Raw genomic sequence first — 14620 nt, 5'->3', positions numbered from 1 at the left:
CAGTGGCGTAGCGTCCATGTAGGGCGTGTATGGCGGCCATACACTCGAAATTTCACTCAAAAATACCCTTAAATATTGACTTTAAATAAATAATTAATGTATTTTTATTAGATAAATAAAAATTATTATCCCTTAAAATCCCTAAATCCCTTTTTATCACAGTCAGATCCGAAAAATATGCCAATCCATGAAGAACCATGGATGATGGAAATTAGTGCCCTACACTTGAATTAAGACCACGCTACGCCACTGGATAAATGACCTTTATTTGTAGTTAAAATCCAGTGGGCTTTACAATAACCAATGGTTAGAAAGAAAAAAAAACTGTACCAAGTTATCCTAGATAATAATTAGATTGTACTTTTGTTTTATATCCCGTAGTGACCTACTTTTTTTAAAGTTTACTGTTGGAAGGAAAAAGTCAAGATATCTGACTACCTACAGACATATTTTTTCTAGAAACACAGCACCGAATTTGACCATCTTCTTGTTAGACCTACCACTGATCTCCTAAATCAGTTGGCAGCATCTTTTCTTCACTGTAACTTTCTTCTTTGCCTAGAAAACATGGAAAAAAATTTGGTGTATTTTTCTTTCGGGCAACTGACCATTGACCACTTCTCTAATAAAAACTGAATGGTCAATTTTCCAGTGGTCAGTTTCCCGAAAGAAAAATACACCTACCTCCCTTTGCTTTGTCTCAGCTCAGAGAAAAATTATCTAATAACGTATAATTTTACGATGAATTTCAACAATATCTCCCTTCGTTTATTTCACTTCTCAGAGAAAACTTATCTAATCCTGTCTAATTTTCTATGAATTCCCTCAGGACCAAACACCAATAAACTAGCTCCGTCCAGATCCGATGATGTCCTTATACAACATACCCAAGCCCCGCCTACCAATACCACTAGAACATCATCGAGTGCCACTACATATGAATTCCCTCAGGACCAAACACCAATAAACTAGCTCCGTCCAGATCCGATGATGTCCTTATACAACATACCCAAGCCCCGCCTACTAATACCACTAGAACATCATCTAGTGCCACTACATCACCACTACTTATCGTGGATCAAACATACATTAAAACTCGATGTAAAACCATCGAGTCAAAACTTAAGGTAGAAACACACTCCATCACGTGACGTAACCTAACGTGATGGTAGTGTGGCTGTGCTGAACGAAATTACCTACAATATTATGGGAAAAATCTGAACTACAGTCATCTTTCTGACTCCCCATGACTTCACGTGACGTGACGTGACGTGATGGTAGTATGTTTATACCTTTAGACGTCACTTCGTTCGGTCTATAAAACCTCCTTGCTACTAGATTACAAGGGTAAGTGCTACTAGATTACAAGGGTAAGTGCTACTAGATTACAAGGGTAAGTGCTACTAGATTACAAGGGTAAGTGCTACTAGATTACAAGGGTAAGTGCTACTAGATTACAAGGGTAAGTGCTACTAGATTACAAGGGTAAGTGCTACTAGATTACAAGGGTAAGTGCTACTAGATTACAAGGGTAAGTGCTACTAGATTACAAGGGTAAGTGCTACTAGATTACAAGGGTAAGTGCTACTAGATTACAAGGGTAAGTGCTACTAGATTACAAGGGTAAGTGCTACTAGATTACAAGGGTAAGTGCTACTAGATTACAAGGGTAAGTGCTACTAGATTACAAGGGTAAGTGCTACTAGATTACAAGGGTAAGTGCTACTAGATTACAAGGGTAAGTGCTACTAGATTACAAGGGTAAGTGCTACTAGATTACAAGGGTAAGTGCTACTAGATTACAAGGGTAAGTGCTACTAGATTACAAGGGTAAGTGCTACTAGATTACAAGGGTAAGTGCTACTAGATTACAAGGGTAAGTGCTACTAGATTACAAGGGTAAGTGCTACTAGATTACAAGGGTAAGTGCTACTAGATTACAAGGGTAAGTGCTACTAGATTACAAGGGTAAGTGCTACTAGATTACAAGGGTAAGTGCTACTAGATTACAAGGGTAAGTGCTACTAGATTACAAGGGTAAGTGCTACTAGATTACAAGGGTAAGTGCTACTAGATTACAAGGGTAAGTGCTACTAGATTACAAGGGTAAGTGCTACTAGATTACAAGGGTAAGTGCTACTAGATTACAAGGGTAAGTGCTACTAGATTACAAGGGTAAGTGCTACTAGATTACAAGGGTAAGTGCTACTAGATTACAAGGGTAAGTGCTACTAGATTACAAGGGTAAGTGCTACTAGATTACAAGGGTAAGTGCTACTAGATTACAAGGGTAAGTGCTACTAGATTACAAGGGTAAGTGCTACTAGATTACAAGGGTAAGTGCTACTAGATTACAAGGGTAAGTGCTACTAGATTACAAGGGTAAGTGCTACTAGATTACAAGGGTAAGTGCTACTAGATTACAAGGGTAAGTGCTACTAGATTACAAGGGTAAGTGCTACTAGATTACAAGGGTAAGTGCTACTAGATTACAAGGGTAAGTGCTACTAGATTACAAGGGTAAGTGCTACTAGATTACAAGGGTAAGTGCTACTAGATTACAAGGGTAAGTGCTACTAGATTACAAGGGTAAGTGCTACTAGATTACAAGGGTAAGTGCTACTAGATTACAAGGGTAAGTGCTACTAGATTACAAGGGTAAGTGCTACTAGATTACAAGGGTAAGTGCTACTAGATTACAAGGGTAAGTGCTACTAGATTACAAGGGTAAGTGCTACTAGATTACAAGGGTAAGTAGTTTCTCCGTTCCGAGTGGGAATTGAACCGGCGACCTTGTGTTTACAAAGCAGATGCTCTGCCTTCTAAGCGAACCAGGCTGGCTAGTAAGTACTTTGTTAAGGCTTAATGGCAGGATTGTCACATAGTGAGCTCTTCCACCCAACCAAAGTACTCTCCGGGCGGGAATAGAACCCGCGACCTAACGCTTACAAGGCATACGGCTCTACCTTTCAAGCCAACTAGACTGGCTAGTAAGTACTCTTTTTTAAAGAGATTTAATAGAAGGAACTGTAACTACCAATGTCTTATCGTCCCGAAATCGAAGAGAGAAGGAAGACGGGATAGGAGAAAGCTAGCCATTCCGAGAACGAGGCTTATCTGTTTACTATGGGGTTCACCCCAGGTGGGAATCGAACCCGCCAACTAGCGCTTACAAGGCAGACGCTCTACCTTCCAAGCTAACTAGACTGGCTTACCCTATTTCTAGCGAGCTCATAATGAGAAAATATCCTTCGTGTGTTAAACACTTTGTAAAGTTTCATCTAAATCGGATGAACCGTTCAAGTCGGGTTATCGTGGATCAAACATACATTAAAACTCGATGTAAAACCATCGAGTCAAAACTTAAGGTAGAAACACACTCCATCACGTGACGTAACGTAACATGATGGTAGTGTGGCTGTGCTGAACGAAATTACCTACAATATTATGGGAAAAATTTGAACTACATCTTTCTGACTCCCCATGACTTCACGTGACGTGACGTGATGTGATGGTAGTATGTTTATACCTTTAGACGTCACTTCGTTCGGTCAATTAAACCTCCCCTCCCATTTCTCTCCCCTTCACAGCTACACTACAAGTACCACCCCACCCACAGTCAACATTTCGTCCAGTCTCCAATCCCTCTCGTCAGATGACTCCCTACCCCCCCAGATTGGGGAGGAGGATGGTGCAGCCCTACCCACTCCCACCCCGGGAATTATACAGGTAAGCAACTATGAGGTACTTTTGTTCCCTAATGACCCCCCCAGATTGGGGAGGAGGATGGTGCAGCCCTACCCACTCCCACCCCGGGCATTATACAGGTAAGCAACTATGAGGTACTTTTGTCCCCTAATGATTAGAGAGGTGAGAAGAGGGAGCGAGTTACAAAGCCCCCCCAGATTGGGGAGGAGGATGGTGCAGCCCTACCCACTCCCACCCCGGGCATTATACAGGTAAGCAACTATGAGGTACTTTTGTTCCCTTATGATTAGAGAGGTGAGAAGAGGGAGCGAGTTACAAAAAAGAACTACTCAGGCAATGAGTCAGATCCTGACTCCTTGTCAGTCAGACCAAAACAGATCGTAGAGAGTTTAAGATCTGACTCATTGACTGAGTAGTCCTCCTTGTCAGTCAGACCAAAACAGATCGTAGAGAGTTTAAGATCCGACTCATTGACTGAGTAGTTCACTAAAAAGAGTAGCTCTTTTATGTAACTCACTCCCTCTGCACATCTTTGTTTCTCTACTAATTACATCTTTTCTTCATTTCACAAGTAGGTACCGAGTTACTCCTTGTCAGTCAGACCAAAACAGATCGTAGAGAGTTTAAGATCCGACTCATTGACTGAGTAGTTCACTAAAAAGAGTAGCTCTTTTTTGTAACTCACTCCCTCTTTGCACATCTTTGTTTCTCTACTAATTACATCTTTTCTTCATTTCACAAGTAGGTACCGAGTTTTAGACCCGAAAACTCGGAAAAGTACTTACAAGAGTACGACCTAACAACAAGAGGCGATATATTTTTTCTTCTTCTTCTTCTTCTTCTTCTTCTTCTTCTTCTTCTTCTTCTTCTTCTTCTTCTTCTTCTTCTTCTTGTTCTTGTTCTTGTTCTTCTTCTTCTTCTTCTTCTTCTTCTTCTTCTTCTTCTTCTTCTTCTTCTTCTTCTTCAGAGGAAGGTTTTTTGTAAGATTAAGTTCAAACAAATTAGTTCCTTCTTTCTATCAAACTGTCTTTACATAGATTTCAAAAAAAAAATAAATAATAATAACCAAAAACCGATTTTAATGCCTCAGGCATTTTCTTCCATCCAACCTGTGTGTGTCAAGTCTCATGCTTCTCTAATTTCTGATTGGTTCACAGTATCTTGAAGAGGGCGTCTAATAAATAGGGGGCACTTGAGTTAGATTATATTGTTTTCATAACTCACCACAGGGTAAGAAGTAAAAGGAATGTAATCGCAAGAATTAGAATGTGTTCACCTCTCCCTAACTGTCCACTGTATTTAGAACTCTTCGTAGATTGTGTGTAGGGCCACTTACTATTAGGTAGACCTGACAGGTACACCTGATGGTAGACCTGACAGGTACACACTATCAGATGTACCTGTCGTCAGGTCTACCAGATAGTGAGTGGCTGGCCTAGGGGTGTTTTGAAAATTGTGATGGGTCTTTCTGATGGAAAAGTTATCTTTTTGTCAGCCCCATTTTCTTCTAACTTCCTTTTTACTCCAAATAAAGTATGTACCTGTAAAAGTATTCGTAGCTTCTTTCACTCCCCCTAAAAACACCCTCAATACTTTAGATTCTTTAGAAGCTCCCTTCCCCCTTAGTAAAACACTCAGTAGCTCATCATTCTTATTGCAGCACCTATTAGATCCTTTGGTATAGGTTTCGTCCTCCTTTTAGACGTATGTAAAAAATAAATCTTGTAGGTCTTTTATTGAATTGTCATGGGTTAGTTGGTTATAGTTTTTAAGTATTTTGGTAACAGTGGTTGCAGTTGTAAATTTGTTGAGTATTTGTAGCGTAGGCACCTATCTGTACCTACCTACACCCTTTGTAATGGTCTCTATATCTTGTAGTTTCTCTAATAGTCTATACTGTACACTTGTACAAGTTGTTTGTCTCGTGTACCTATCTGTGTTACCGAGAGAATATTTTCAGGATGCGAACCCGAAACTCCGAAATGTAACCCTCATTACATGGTTATTCTAGAATCTGTGGGTCAGTTTAGACCGACTCCAGTGTGAGAGGTCTGTATCATTTTCAAAGGTTTTGATTTTCAGGCAGTATCGCGGACTACGCTTCCAATGTACGGCAGGCCTTAGGTGATTCTCAATACCGACAATTCTTTGATTAAAATTCTTTCAAGATAGATTGAACGATCAACTCTGATGAGTATCGACCTAGTGTGAATCAACCTTTGTAGAAATTCCTTAAACCTCATTGTGTCTGAACGCATCTTGGGAGAATAAAAGCTGAAATAAAATTACAATAAAAGTGTATTTTACTTGTCCCTTTTAATTTACATAAGATCAGTTTATTCCCTTATTCATTTTAGTTGTCTGGATACAAGCTCCCGAAGTTGTGGTAAATCAACCCACGATGCTAGCCTGGTAAATAAGAGAGCGTGGGTTCAATCCCAGCCGAAGTACGGAAATACATAATTATATCCTAATATATCCTATATTTTCTAATTTATTTGAAATGTTGATCAAATAATAAGACTCTAAGAACAAAGTGGTAGAGAACGCCTCCAGCGTTAACCTCGCCTAGTGCGTACCTTCCACTCAAGATTCCATTTTTCAGTCCCGCGTTAACTATTTTCCCTGATCAAGAGACCAAACGAAGAATTTACTTTCAAGTAGCAAAAGTAGCCATCAGAGACACTTCCGTGCTTTTGTAAGTTTGTGCTTAGCTTAGGTTTGTGTGTACAAATATTTTGCTGTAAAGAAGTAGCCATCAGAGACACTTCCGTGCTTTTGTAAGTTTGTGCCTAGCTTAGGTTTTTGTGTACAAATATTTTGCTGTAAACAATATTATTACGAAGTTGTAGAGATTATATTTGATTTTATGTAAAATGTTCTATGTGTTTTCTAGATGACTGAAGGTGGAAATTCTACAATTTATTGCCTTGAAAATCTCAATTGAGGCATAGGATTTTATTTTTATTTGAGAATTTGAACGGATAGCTCTAGAATTCAATATTATTACGAAGTTGTAGAGATTATATTTGATTTTATGTAAAATGTTCTATGTGTTTTTTAGATGACTGAAGGTGGAAATTCTACAATATATTGCCTTAAAAATCTCAATTGAGGCATAGGATTTCATTTTTATTTGAGAATTTGACCGGATAGCTCTAGAATTTAAAAGCGCTCCGATGCGATGGAGCAAAGAATGCCTAATTCCCCACCTAATGTTTTTAGCTCGTTTTTTAGGGGACTTGAAAAGTAAATTTTGCCAGCCATAGCTTGGAGGGTAGTACGTCTGGCTTGTAAGCGCTTGGTCGCGGGTTCAAATCCCGGCCGGGGTGGATCTTATCCTAAACAGATCACATTCATTCTGGGAACGGTTGGCTTTCTCCTATTCTGGCTACCTTTCTCTTCGCTTTTGGGACAATAAGACCTTAGCCGTTACAGTTCTATCAAACCTGTTGGAAAAAGTGAATTTAGAATTTCCGCCGTCAGCCATTAGTTATTTATTTTGTTGTGTAGATGAAATTTGAAGTACGTACTGGATATTTATCGTGATATATTAAAATGTGTATTTTTTAAACGAAAAAGGTTTTGATTTCATACAAAAATTATATTTACTACCCCATAGGTATTTGTTTTCTGTGTATTTATAGATATACATACGAGTCAAAATATACTACTGTGAACGATGGAACTTGATATAATCTCGGAAATGGGGGATTTCGGCCCTGATCATTGGAAATCAAAGAGAATGAACTTTGAATTTCACTTTGCATATTTAATTTTCTGTGTGCAAAATTTAAATTTCACGAGATTATATCAAGTTTCGGGCGTATCGAAATTGTTGCTAAATTATTAACACTGCTGTTCTTGATTTTATCTTAAATTTAAAAATTAATAAAAAATGCTAATATCTTCCCAAGAAATAGAGAAAAATAAATAGATCCAAGCGAATCCACGTCATATACACTTAGCTTGGACAATGAAAGTTCCGGTTTCGATTCCCGGCAGAATCGGAGTTTTTTCGGCTTTGTGTTTTGAGTTTGGCATGTTCTCAGTCTAAAGACTCTAAAGAGTTTCTTTCAGGTCCAACACAAATAATTCCATCAATGAAATAATAACAGACAGATATAATAATTACACAAGTACACATTTACTAATGACATGTGTCCAAGAGACCCGGGTTGCAAACCACCATTATATTTCTCACCTCTTTATTGGAAAATGACAACACCGCCTCTCATACGTCACCACGGCTTGACGAATTTCCATGAGGCGTTGTTGCCAAACTTCAGATAATCTTCCACTAAGTGTGACGTTAGTTTGTGAAGACATCGTCATACGTTCCAATAAGGGGAGAAAATTAGTGGATTTCTTTTCTTCTTTATAATTTTCTCTTCCATTTCTTTATACGTTTCTCTGTCTTTATGCTTATCTCTTCCAGTTCTCTGTACGTTTCTCTTTCTTACAGTTCTTACTGTCCTCTTTCCTGCCTTCAATAGGTCGTTACAGTAGGTCGTAACTTTTCATTTCATATTGATTATTTCACTTTTCTCTCGTCTCCTTTAACTGAGCTTTGATATCCGTCCTTTTTCTTCTCTCTTTCTTACAGTTCTTACTTTCCTCTTTCCTGCCTTCAATAGGTCGTTACAGTAGGTCGTAACTTCTCATTTCATATTGATTATTGCACTTTTCTCTCCTTTAACTGAGCTTTGATATCCGTGCTTTTTCTTTGGCTTAACTCCAAGTTTGTCTTTTAGGGACTGTTCACTTGGAGTAATATTTACAAATCTTAGTTCGAGCATTGTGTGTTGTATTTCAATTACTTTCCGTAAATTTTTCTAGAAGTCTCTTCTCTTTTTCCATGATGAACAATATATTGATGTTTTTCCGCCAACGTTTTAGGTAGACTGCGTTCCTTCCCGCTCAGTTTTCCTTTTGTTCTAGAAATCTCTTTCTTACAGTTCTTACTTTCCTCTTTCCTGCCTTCAATAGGTCGTTACAGTAGGTCGTAACTTCTCATTTCATATTGATTATTTCACTTTTCTCTCGTCTCATTTAACTGAGCTTTGATATCCGTCCTTTTTCTTCGGCTTAACTCCAAGTTTTTTTGTCTTTCAGGGACTGTTCACTTGGAGTAATATTTACACATCTTAGTTCGAGCATTGTGTGTTATATTTCAATTAATTTCCGTGAATTTTTCTAGAAGTCTCTTCTCTTTTTCCATGATGAACAATATATTGATGTTTTTCCGCCAACATTTTAGAGGTAGACTGCGTTCCTTCCCGCTCAGTTTCCCTTTTGTTCTAGAAATAACTCCTTACACAAAGTCGTTCTTCTTAGATTGTTATGTCTCTGCTTAACTGTTTCTTATCAATTGCTTTGATTTTAAAAATCTCATAATTGTCTTTTCTAGAATGTATATTTCTCGCTGTTGCTTCTTTCGCTCTTGTAGACATAACTCTTCCACATTCCACTTATTTCTTCGTTTGGCCATTTTCACATTTGTAAAAAGCCTCAGTATTAGGTGTAAGTTTCTTTTCCCGATCATCTAGAAATAACTCTGACTTCGTCGTCTACTAGATTTCTTGTTTAGACTGCGGGAGTAAAGGGACTTTTCAGTCTCATTCTGGCAGGATAAACAAGGTATATTCTATTCTATTCTATTTAAAAAAAAAAGTACTTGAAAATCTAACCACTTCCCTTCCCAATCCAGGTCTCCAAGTGTCAGACGACGAGAATGAAGAGGAGGGTGGTAAACCGGCCAAACAGAGAAAGACCAAGATGACGGAAGAGGAACTGAAGAAGTGGGGCACGGTGGACGATCACCCCCTCATTACCAAGTTGGACAACAGGACCCAACTCGACAGACGAGTGCAGAAAGCCAACATGTGGTTCGATAAGGTGAGTCCAGAAGAGTTTTGCTATAGTGGTGTCCATGTTGGTGTACCAAATTTCAATGGAAGACGCGTTCATTTTCGGCACACCTGGAGAGAGTAGTATTTGGGGACTTCACAATACGATCAACACAGGGGAAATAAATTTAGGTTGCTTCCCTTTCTTACTAGTAGCTCTATGGTATCAATAGCCTGTGTATGGATTTCATCAATATTTTTTCAATCCCTAGAAGGCCTGTCAAGTTCCATGGTGATTTGTATGCTGTTAACCTAGCAGTCTGTTAGGGACTAAAGAGAAGATCGGTGAAACCCACCATGTGCTTTTTTTTATTTATTATTATTATTATTATTATTATTTAAGAAATTGCCTCCCAATATCAAAAGTCTCTAGTTTCCAGCTTATATGGAACTATATTTAATTTAATTGTGCTTTTATTTTCAGGACGTGTTCAAGAACGTGGAGAAGGAGGAAGATGAGGACTTTGAGTTGGATAAGATCGCATCCATTTTGAAGGACAAGGGCAAGGTAAAACTTACCGATCATGCATTGCTTAATGGTAATGGTAATGGTAATGATATTACTTTTATTTAACAATAATTACAAAACATGGTAAAAAACAATTGAACAAGCAAAATGATAAACATAAAATGTACAGATTAATGAATTGAATTTTTGCTATGCTAATCAATTGTTCGTTTTTTAACATAGTAAGTATTATAAACCCAATGTGGCTAAGCACGGGTGGGGTTTATTATTTTTAATTCATCTTTTTCCAATTATTTTTAACAAAACTCTTTTCCTTGCTGTTTTTAAAGGTAGGTATTTTATTTGATTTTTTAGGTGGTATTTTTGAAGTTATTATTTTTTTCCCCTTTTCTAAATTACATATGTTAATGCGTTAATGGTTAATGATTTTTCTGATTTTTTCTTTATTATTTGGCGTTTTAATCCCATAATCCCATATACATATGAAGATAAGGCTGTTTCACTGGGAACCGTAGTTTTAAACCAGAAATAAACTATTCAACATCTGAACTAAGAATAATCCCATATACATATGAAGATAAGGCTGTTTCACTGGGAACCGTAGTTTTAAACCAGAAATAAACTATTCAACATCTGAACTAAGAACAAACCAAATCAACTTACCTCTATGATCCACTAGGAATTTCTCAAAGTTCCACCGTACATCACTAACTCGTACTGGTCTATAGTAGAGATCTGTAACCGGTGTACGATAGCCATCACGTGTAGGAGGACAAGAACTCTGTAGGGAATAGAATAGAATTGAATAAATTAAAATAGAATAGAAAAAATATTTTAGAACTGGATAGAATAAAAAAGCTACCTGCACCGTATCTGCTAAGGTCTTATCGTCCCGAAATCGAAGAGAGAAGGATAGGAGAAAGCTAGCCGTTCCGAGAACGAACATTATTTCCCATCAGGATAAAATCCGCCCCGGGCGGGAATCGAACCCGCGGCCTAGCGCTTACAAGGCAGACGAGCTACCAACCAAGCTAACTAGACTGGCAATACGAAACAAAGGCAGTAAAAATCCATCCTTTTTTAACTTTGAGTTTTATTAAATCGGCCGGGGATCGAACCCTGGCTACACACACTTACCTTGAGGAGTAAAAATCCATCCTTTTTTAACTTTGAGTTTTATTAAATCGGCCGGGGATCGAACCCTGGCTGCAAGTACACACACTTACCTTGAGAAGAGATCTGTAACCGGTGTACGATAGCCATCACGTGTAGGAGGACAAGAACTCTGTAGGGAATAGAATAGAATTGAATAAATTAAAATCAAATAGAATAGAAAAAATATTTTAGAACTGGATAGAATAAAAAAGCTACCTGCACCGTAACTGCTAAGGTCTTATCGTCCCGAAATCGAAGAGAGAAGGATAGGAGAAAGCTAGCCGTTCCGAGAACGAACATTATCCCATCAGGATAAAATTCACCCCGGGCCGAACCAGCGACTAAGTGCTTACAAGGCAGACGCGCTACGAACCAAGCTAACTAGACTGGCAATACGAAACAAAGGCAATAAAAATCAAGCTAGCCGTTCCGAGAACGAACATTATCCCATCAGGATAAAATTCACCCCGGGCCGAACCAGCGACTAAGTGCTTACAAGGCAGACGAGCTACCAACCAAGCTAACTAGACTGGCAATACGAAACAAACGCAGTAAAAAATGTAAAAATCATCCTTTTTTAACTTTGAGTTTTATTAAATCGGCCGGGGATCGAACCCTGGCTGCAAGTACACACACTTACCTTGAGGAAGGTATACAGGGGGTGTTCATTCTCTCCGTTGACCTGTATCTTATGGAAGAACTGAAACCCAGGGTTGAAATTATTGCCTGGTCTCACCCAACGTACACAGTTCATTATTTCAGTACCATTCGCACCGGGCTCTTGCTGAAATAGGATCAAATTTCAGTAGAAATTAATAACTCTTGTTGTTTTTTTTTTAATATCAGTGTTACACCGCCGCGCCGCATTTATTTCGTAGCAATAAAACAACTAATACATGTGGTCTGTGTCGTAGCATGCACATCCCGTAGTATGTCTCTCATCAGATGGGCGAGAAGAAACACAATACTTCCCATTTAGGTGCTGGGTCAACACGAGAACACCAGAAAGTAACCCGTTGAAACATTTGCAACCAAAAAATGAGTACAAATTTTCGTCGATGCGATGGTGGGATTCGAACCCGGGACCTTCTGCATGGCAAGCGTGTTACCCCACTGGGCTAACCGTACCCCCCAAAGAGATATTTATTTTCTCTGGTTAAAGAGTGGAAGAGAGGGAAAAATAATGAAATTTAAGTAAAGAAGAAGATTTATTAAAGGGAACTGTAACTGCTAATGGTCTTATCGTCTCGAAATCGAAGAGAGAAGACAGGATAGGAGAAAGCCAGCCGTTCCGAGAACGAACATTTTCCCATCAGGATAAAATCCGCCCCGGGCGGGAATCGAACCCGCGGCCTAGCGCTTACAAGGCAGACGCACTCCAGGGGCTTCCAGAGGGGAGGGGGTCATCAGGCCTAGGTTCATCAAGGGGGCCTGAAACCATTTCTGTAGCAAGGGAAATTTCAGGCTGTTTAAGGTCCCCCAGTCAGCCTAGTTAGCTTAGTTGGTAGTGCGTCTGCCTTGTAAGCGCTAGGCCGCGGGTTCGATTCCCGCCCGGGGCGGATTTTATCCTGATGGGATAATGTTCGTTCTCGGAACGGCTGGCTTTCTCCTATCCTGTCTTCCTTTTCTCTTCTATTTCGGGACGATAAGACCATAGCAGTTACAGTTCCCTCTGTCAAACCTCTTAAAAAATATATATATATAGATTTTAAAAGCCAGCCAACTAAGCTCGGACGGTAGCGCGCCTGCCTTGTAAGCGCTGGGTCGCGGGTTCGATTCCCGCCCGGGGTGGATTTTATCCTGAACGGATAATGTTCGTTCTCGGAACGGCTGGCTTTCTCCTATCCTGTCTTCCTTCTCTCTTAGTTTTCGGGACGATAAGACCTTAGCAGTTACAGTTCCCTCTGTCAAACCTCATACCTAATAATAAAATATTGCCATACACCTGAGCTGTTTCCTCCTCAGTCGACACAGACTTGAAATCTTTTGCTAAAAATTTAGACGGGTAGAATTCAGCTCTAAGTTTATTTAGCTAGTGATGGAGTGTTGTTAAAATAAACGAGACCTTGTTTAGACTGCTGGGGTAAAGGGACTTTTTAGTCTCATTCGAGCAGGATAAACAAGGTATATTCTATTCTCTAAGTTTATTTAGCCAGTGATGGAGTGTTGTTCTGAGAAATAAAATTAAAATAGAATAGAATATACCCTATATGAATTTTATATAGAAATTGACCATTGTACAATGTACTTCAATGTATTTTATGTGCAAATAAAACATATTCTATTCTACCCTGCTTATACTACCAGAATGAGACTGAAAAATACCCTTTACTCCCGCAGTCTAAACAAGGTCTTATGTATTTGGTACAAGAATTTTGAAATTGAATTACAAGTTTATAAAGGGACCCTTGCTTAACTTGTTTATATGGCTTAATTACAAGTTTATAATCTAAACAAGGTCTTATGTATTTGGTACAAGAATTTTGAAATTGAATTACAAGTTTATAAAGGGACCCTATCACTTACCTTGCCTTTATATCGAGATAAAGGTATAGTCTCTTGCTCGTGTAAATCCATGGCTTCAAATTGATAGAAACTACCTACAGGATCATCGTAGCATTTTCGGAACGGAGCTATGTTTACTAAATCAGCAGGAGCAGGAGGAGGCTGAGTCAAACCTGAAAGACAAGAGTTAATAGAAAGTAAACAGGGTGAGAAAAAGGTTCGTGATTATAAACTAGAAAGACTTGAATAAATAAATTAAGTACAGACAATCGAAGTACCATGCAGAAGTCACGTCCGTGGAAAAGAAAAGCTCCTTTTTGTATTCAACCTGCAGGAGCAGGAGGAGGCTGAGTCAAACCTGAAAGACAAGAGTTAATAGAAAGTAAACAGGGTGAGAAAAAGGTTCGTGATTATAAACTTGAATAAATAAATTAAGTACTCTTGCTCGTGTAAATCCATGGCTTCAAATTGATAGAAACTACCTACAGGATCATCGTAGCATTTTCGGAACGGAGCTATGTTTACTAGATCAGCAGGAGCAGGAGGAGGCTGAGTCAAACCTGAAAGACAAGAGTTAATAGAAAATAAACAGGGTGAGAAAAAGGTTCGTGATTATAAACTAGAAAGACTTGAATAAATAAATTAAGTACAGACAATCGAACAAGAGCGTTAGATTTACACTTTTTATAGGACTTAAAGTCGGGTCTGAAGCGTTAGATATCAGTGTAATTATGCAGAAGTCACGTCCGTGGAAAAGAAAAGCTCCTTTTTGTATTTAACCCAACCCTATACTAACACTAATCACTACTCTAATTGTGAAAACTCCTTCTTGCGTTTAACCTAACCCTATAATAACCAGGGTCACTGCTCGTTT

At 38.8% G+C, this 14620-nt stretch overlaps 2 protein-coding genes and 1 long non-coding RNA gene across 3 annotated transcripts in view; 2 read left to right on the top strand and 1 right to left on the bottom strand.

The window, feature by feature from the left end:
- The window catches only part of LOC103520465, a 3143-nt gene extending 2240 nt beyond the window's left edge, over nucleotides 1–903 (top strand). Inside the window, exon 4 of the mRNA XM_017448529.2 lies at nucleotides 830–903. Coding sequence (XP_017304018.1) covers nucleotides 830–850 — 21 coding nt within the window. The 3' untranslated portion in view covers nucleotides 851–903. The remainder of the gene's footprint in view (nucleotides 1–829) is intronic.
- A 421-nt stretch (nucleotides 904–1324) lies between these two features.
- Nucleotides 1325–5068, top strand: LOC113472030. Its single transcript, XR_003394510.1, has 3 exons — nucleotides 1325–1347; nucleotides 3591–3729; nucleotides 4866–5068. It is a non-coding gene; the product is annotated as an uncharacterized LOC113472030 (long non-coding RNA).
- A 5607-nt stretch (nucleotides 5069–10675) lies between these two features.
- LOC103520462 (glutathione peroxidase 3-like) lies at nucleotides 10676–14306 on the bottom strand (the record flags this gene model as incomplete). The annotated part of the gene is made up of 5 exons (XM_017448528.2): nucleotides 10676–10867; nucleotides 11882–12031; nucleotides 13768–13919; nucleotides 14075–14104; nucleotides 14229–14306. Coding segments are annotated over 5 exons (569 nt in total), but the record flags the coding sequence as incomplete, so codon positions are not given.
- Between the last annotated feature and the right edge of the window lie 314 nt (nucleotides 14307–14620).

This window comes from Diaphorina citri, unplaced genomic scaffold (assembly GCF_000475195.1).
Source record: "Diaphorina citri unplaced genomic scaffold, Diaci psyllid genome assembly version 1.1 scaffold3654, whole genome shotgun sequence".
NCBI classification, from domain to species: Eukaryota; Metazoa; Arthropoda; class Insecta; order Hemiptera; family Psyllidae; genus Diaphorina; species Diaphorina citri.
The sequence above is the reverse complement of the archived record's forward strand: the minus strand, read 5'-3'. Positions and strand labels throughout refer to the sequence as shown.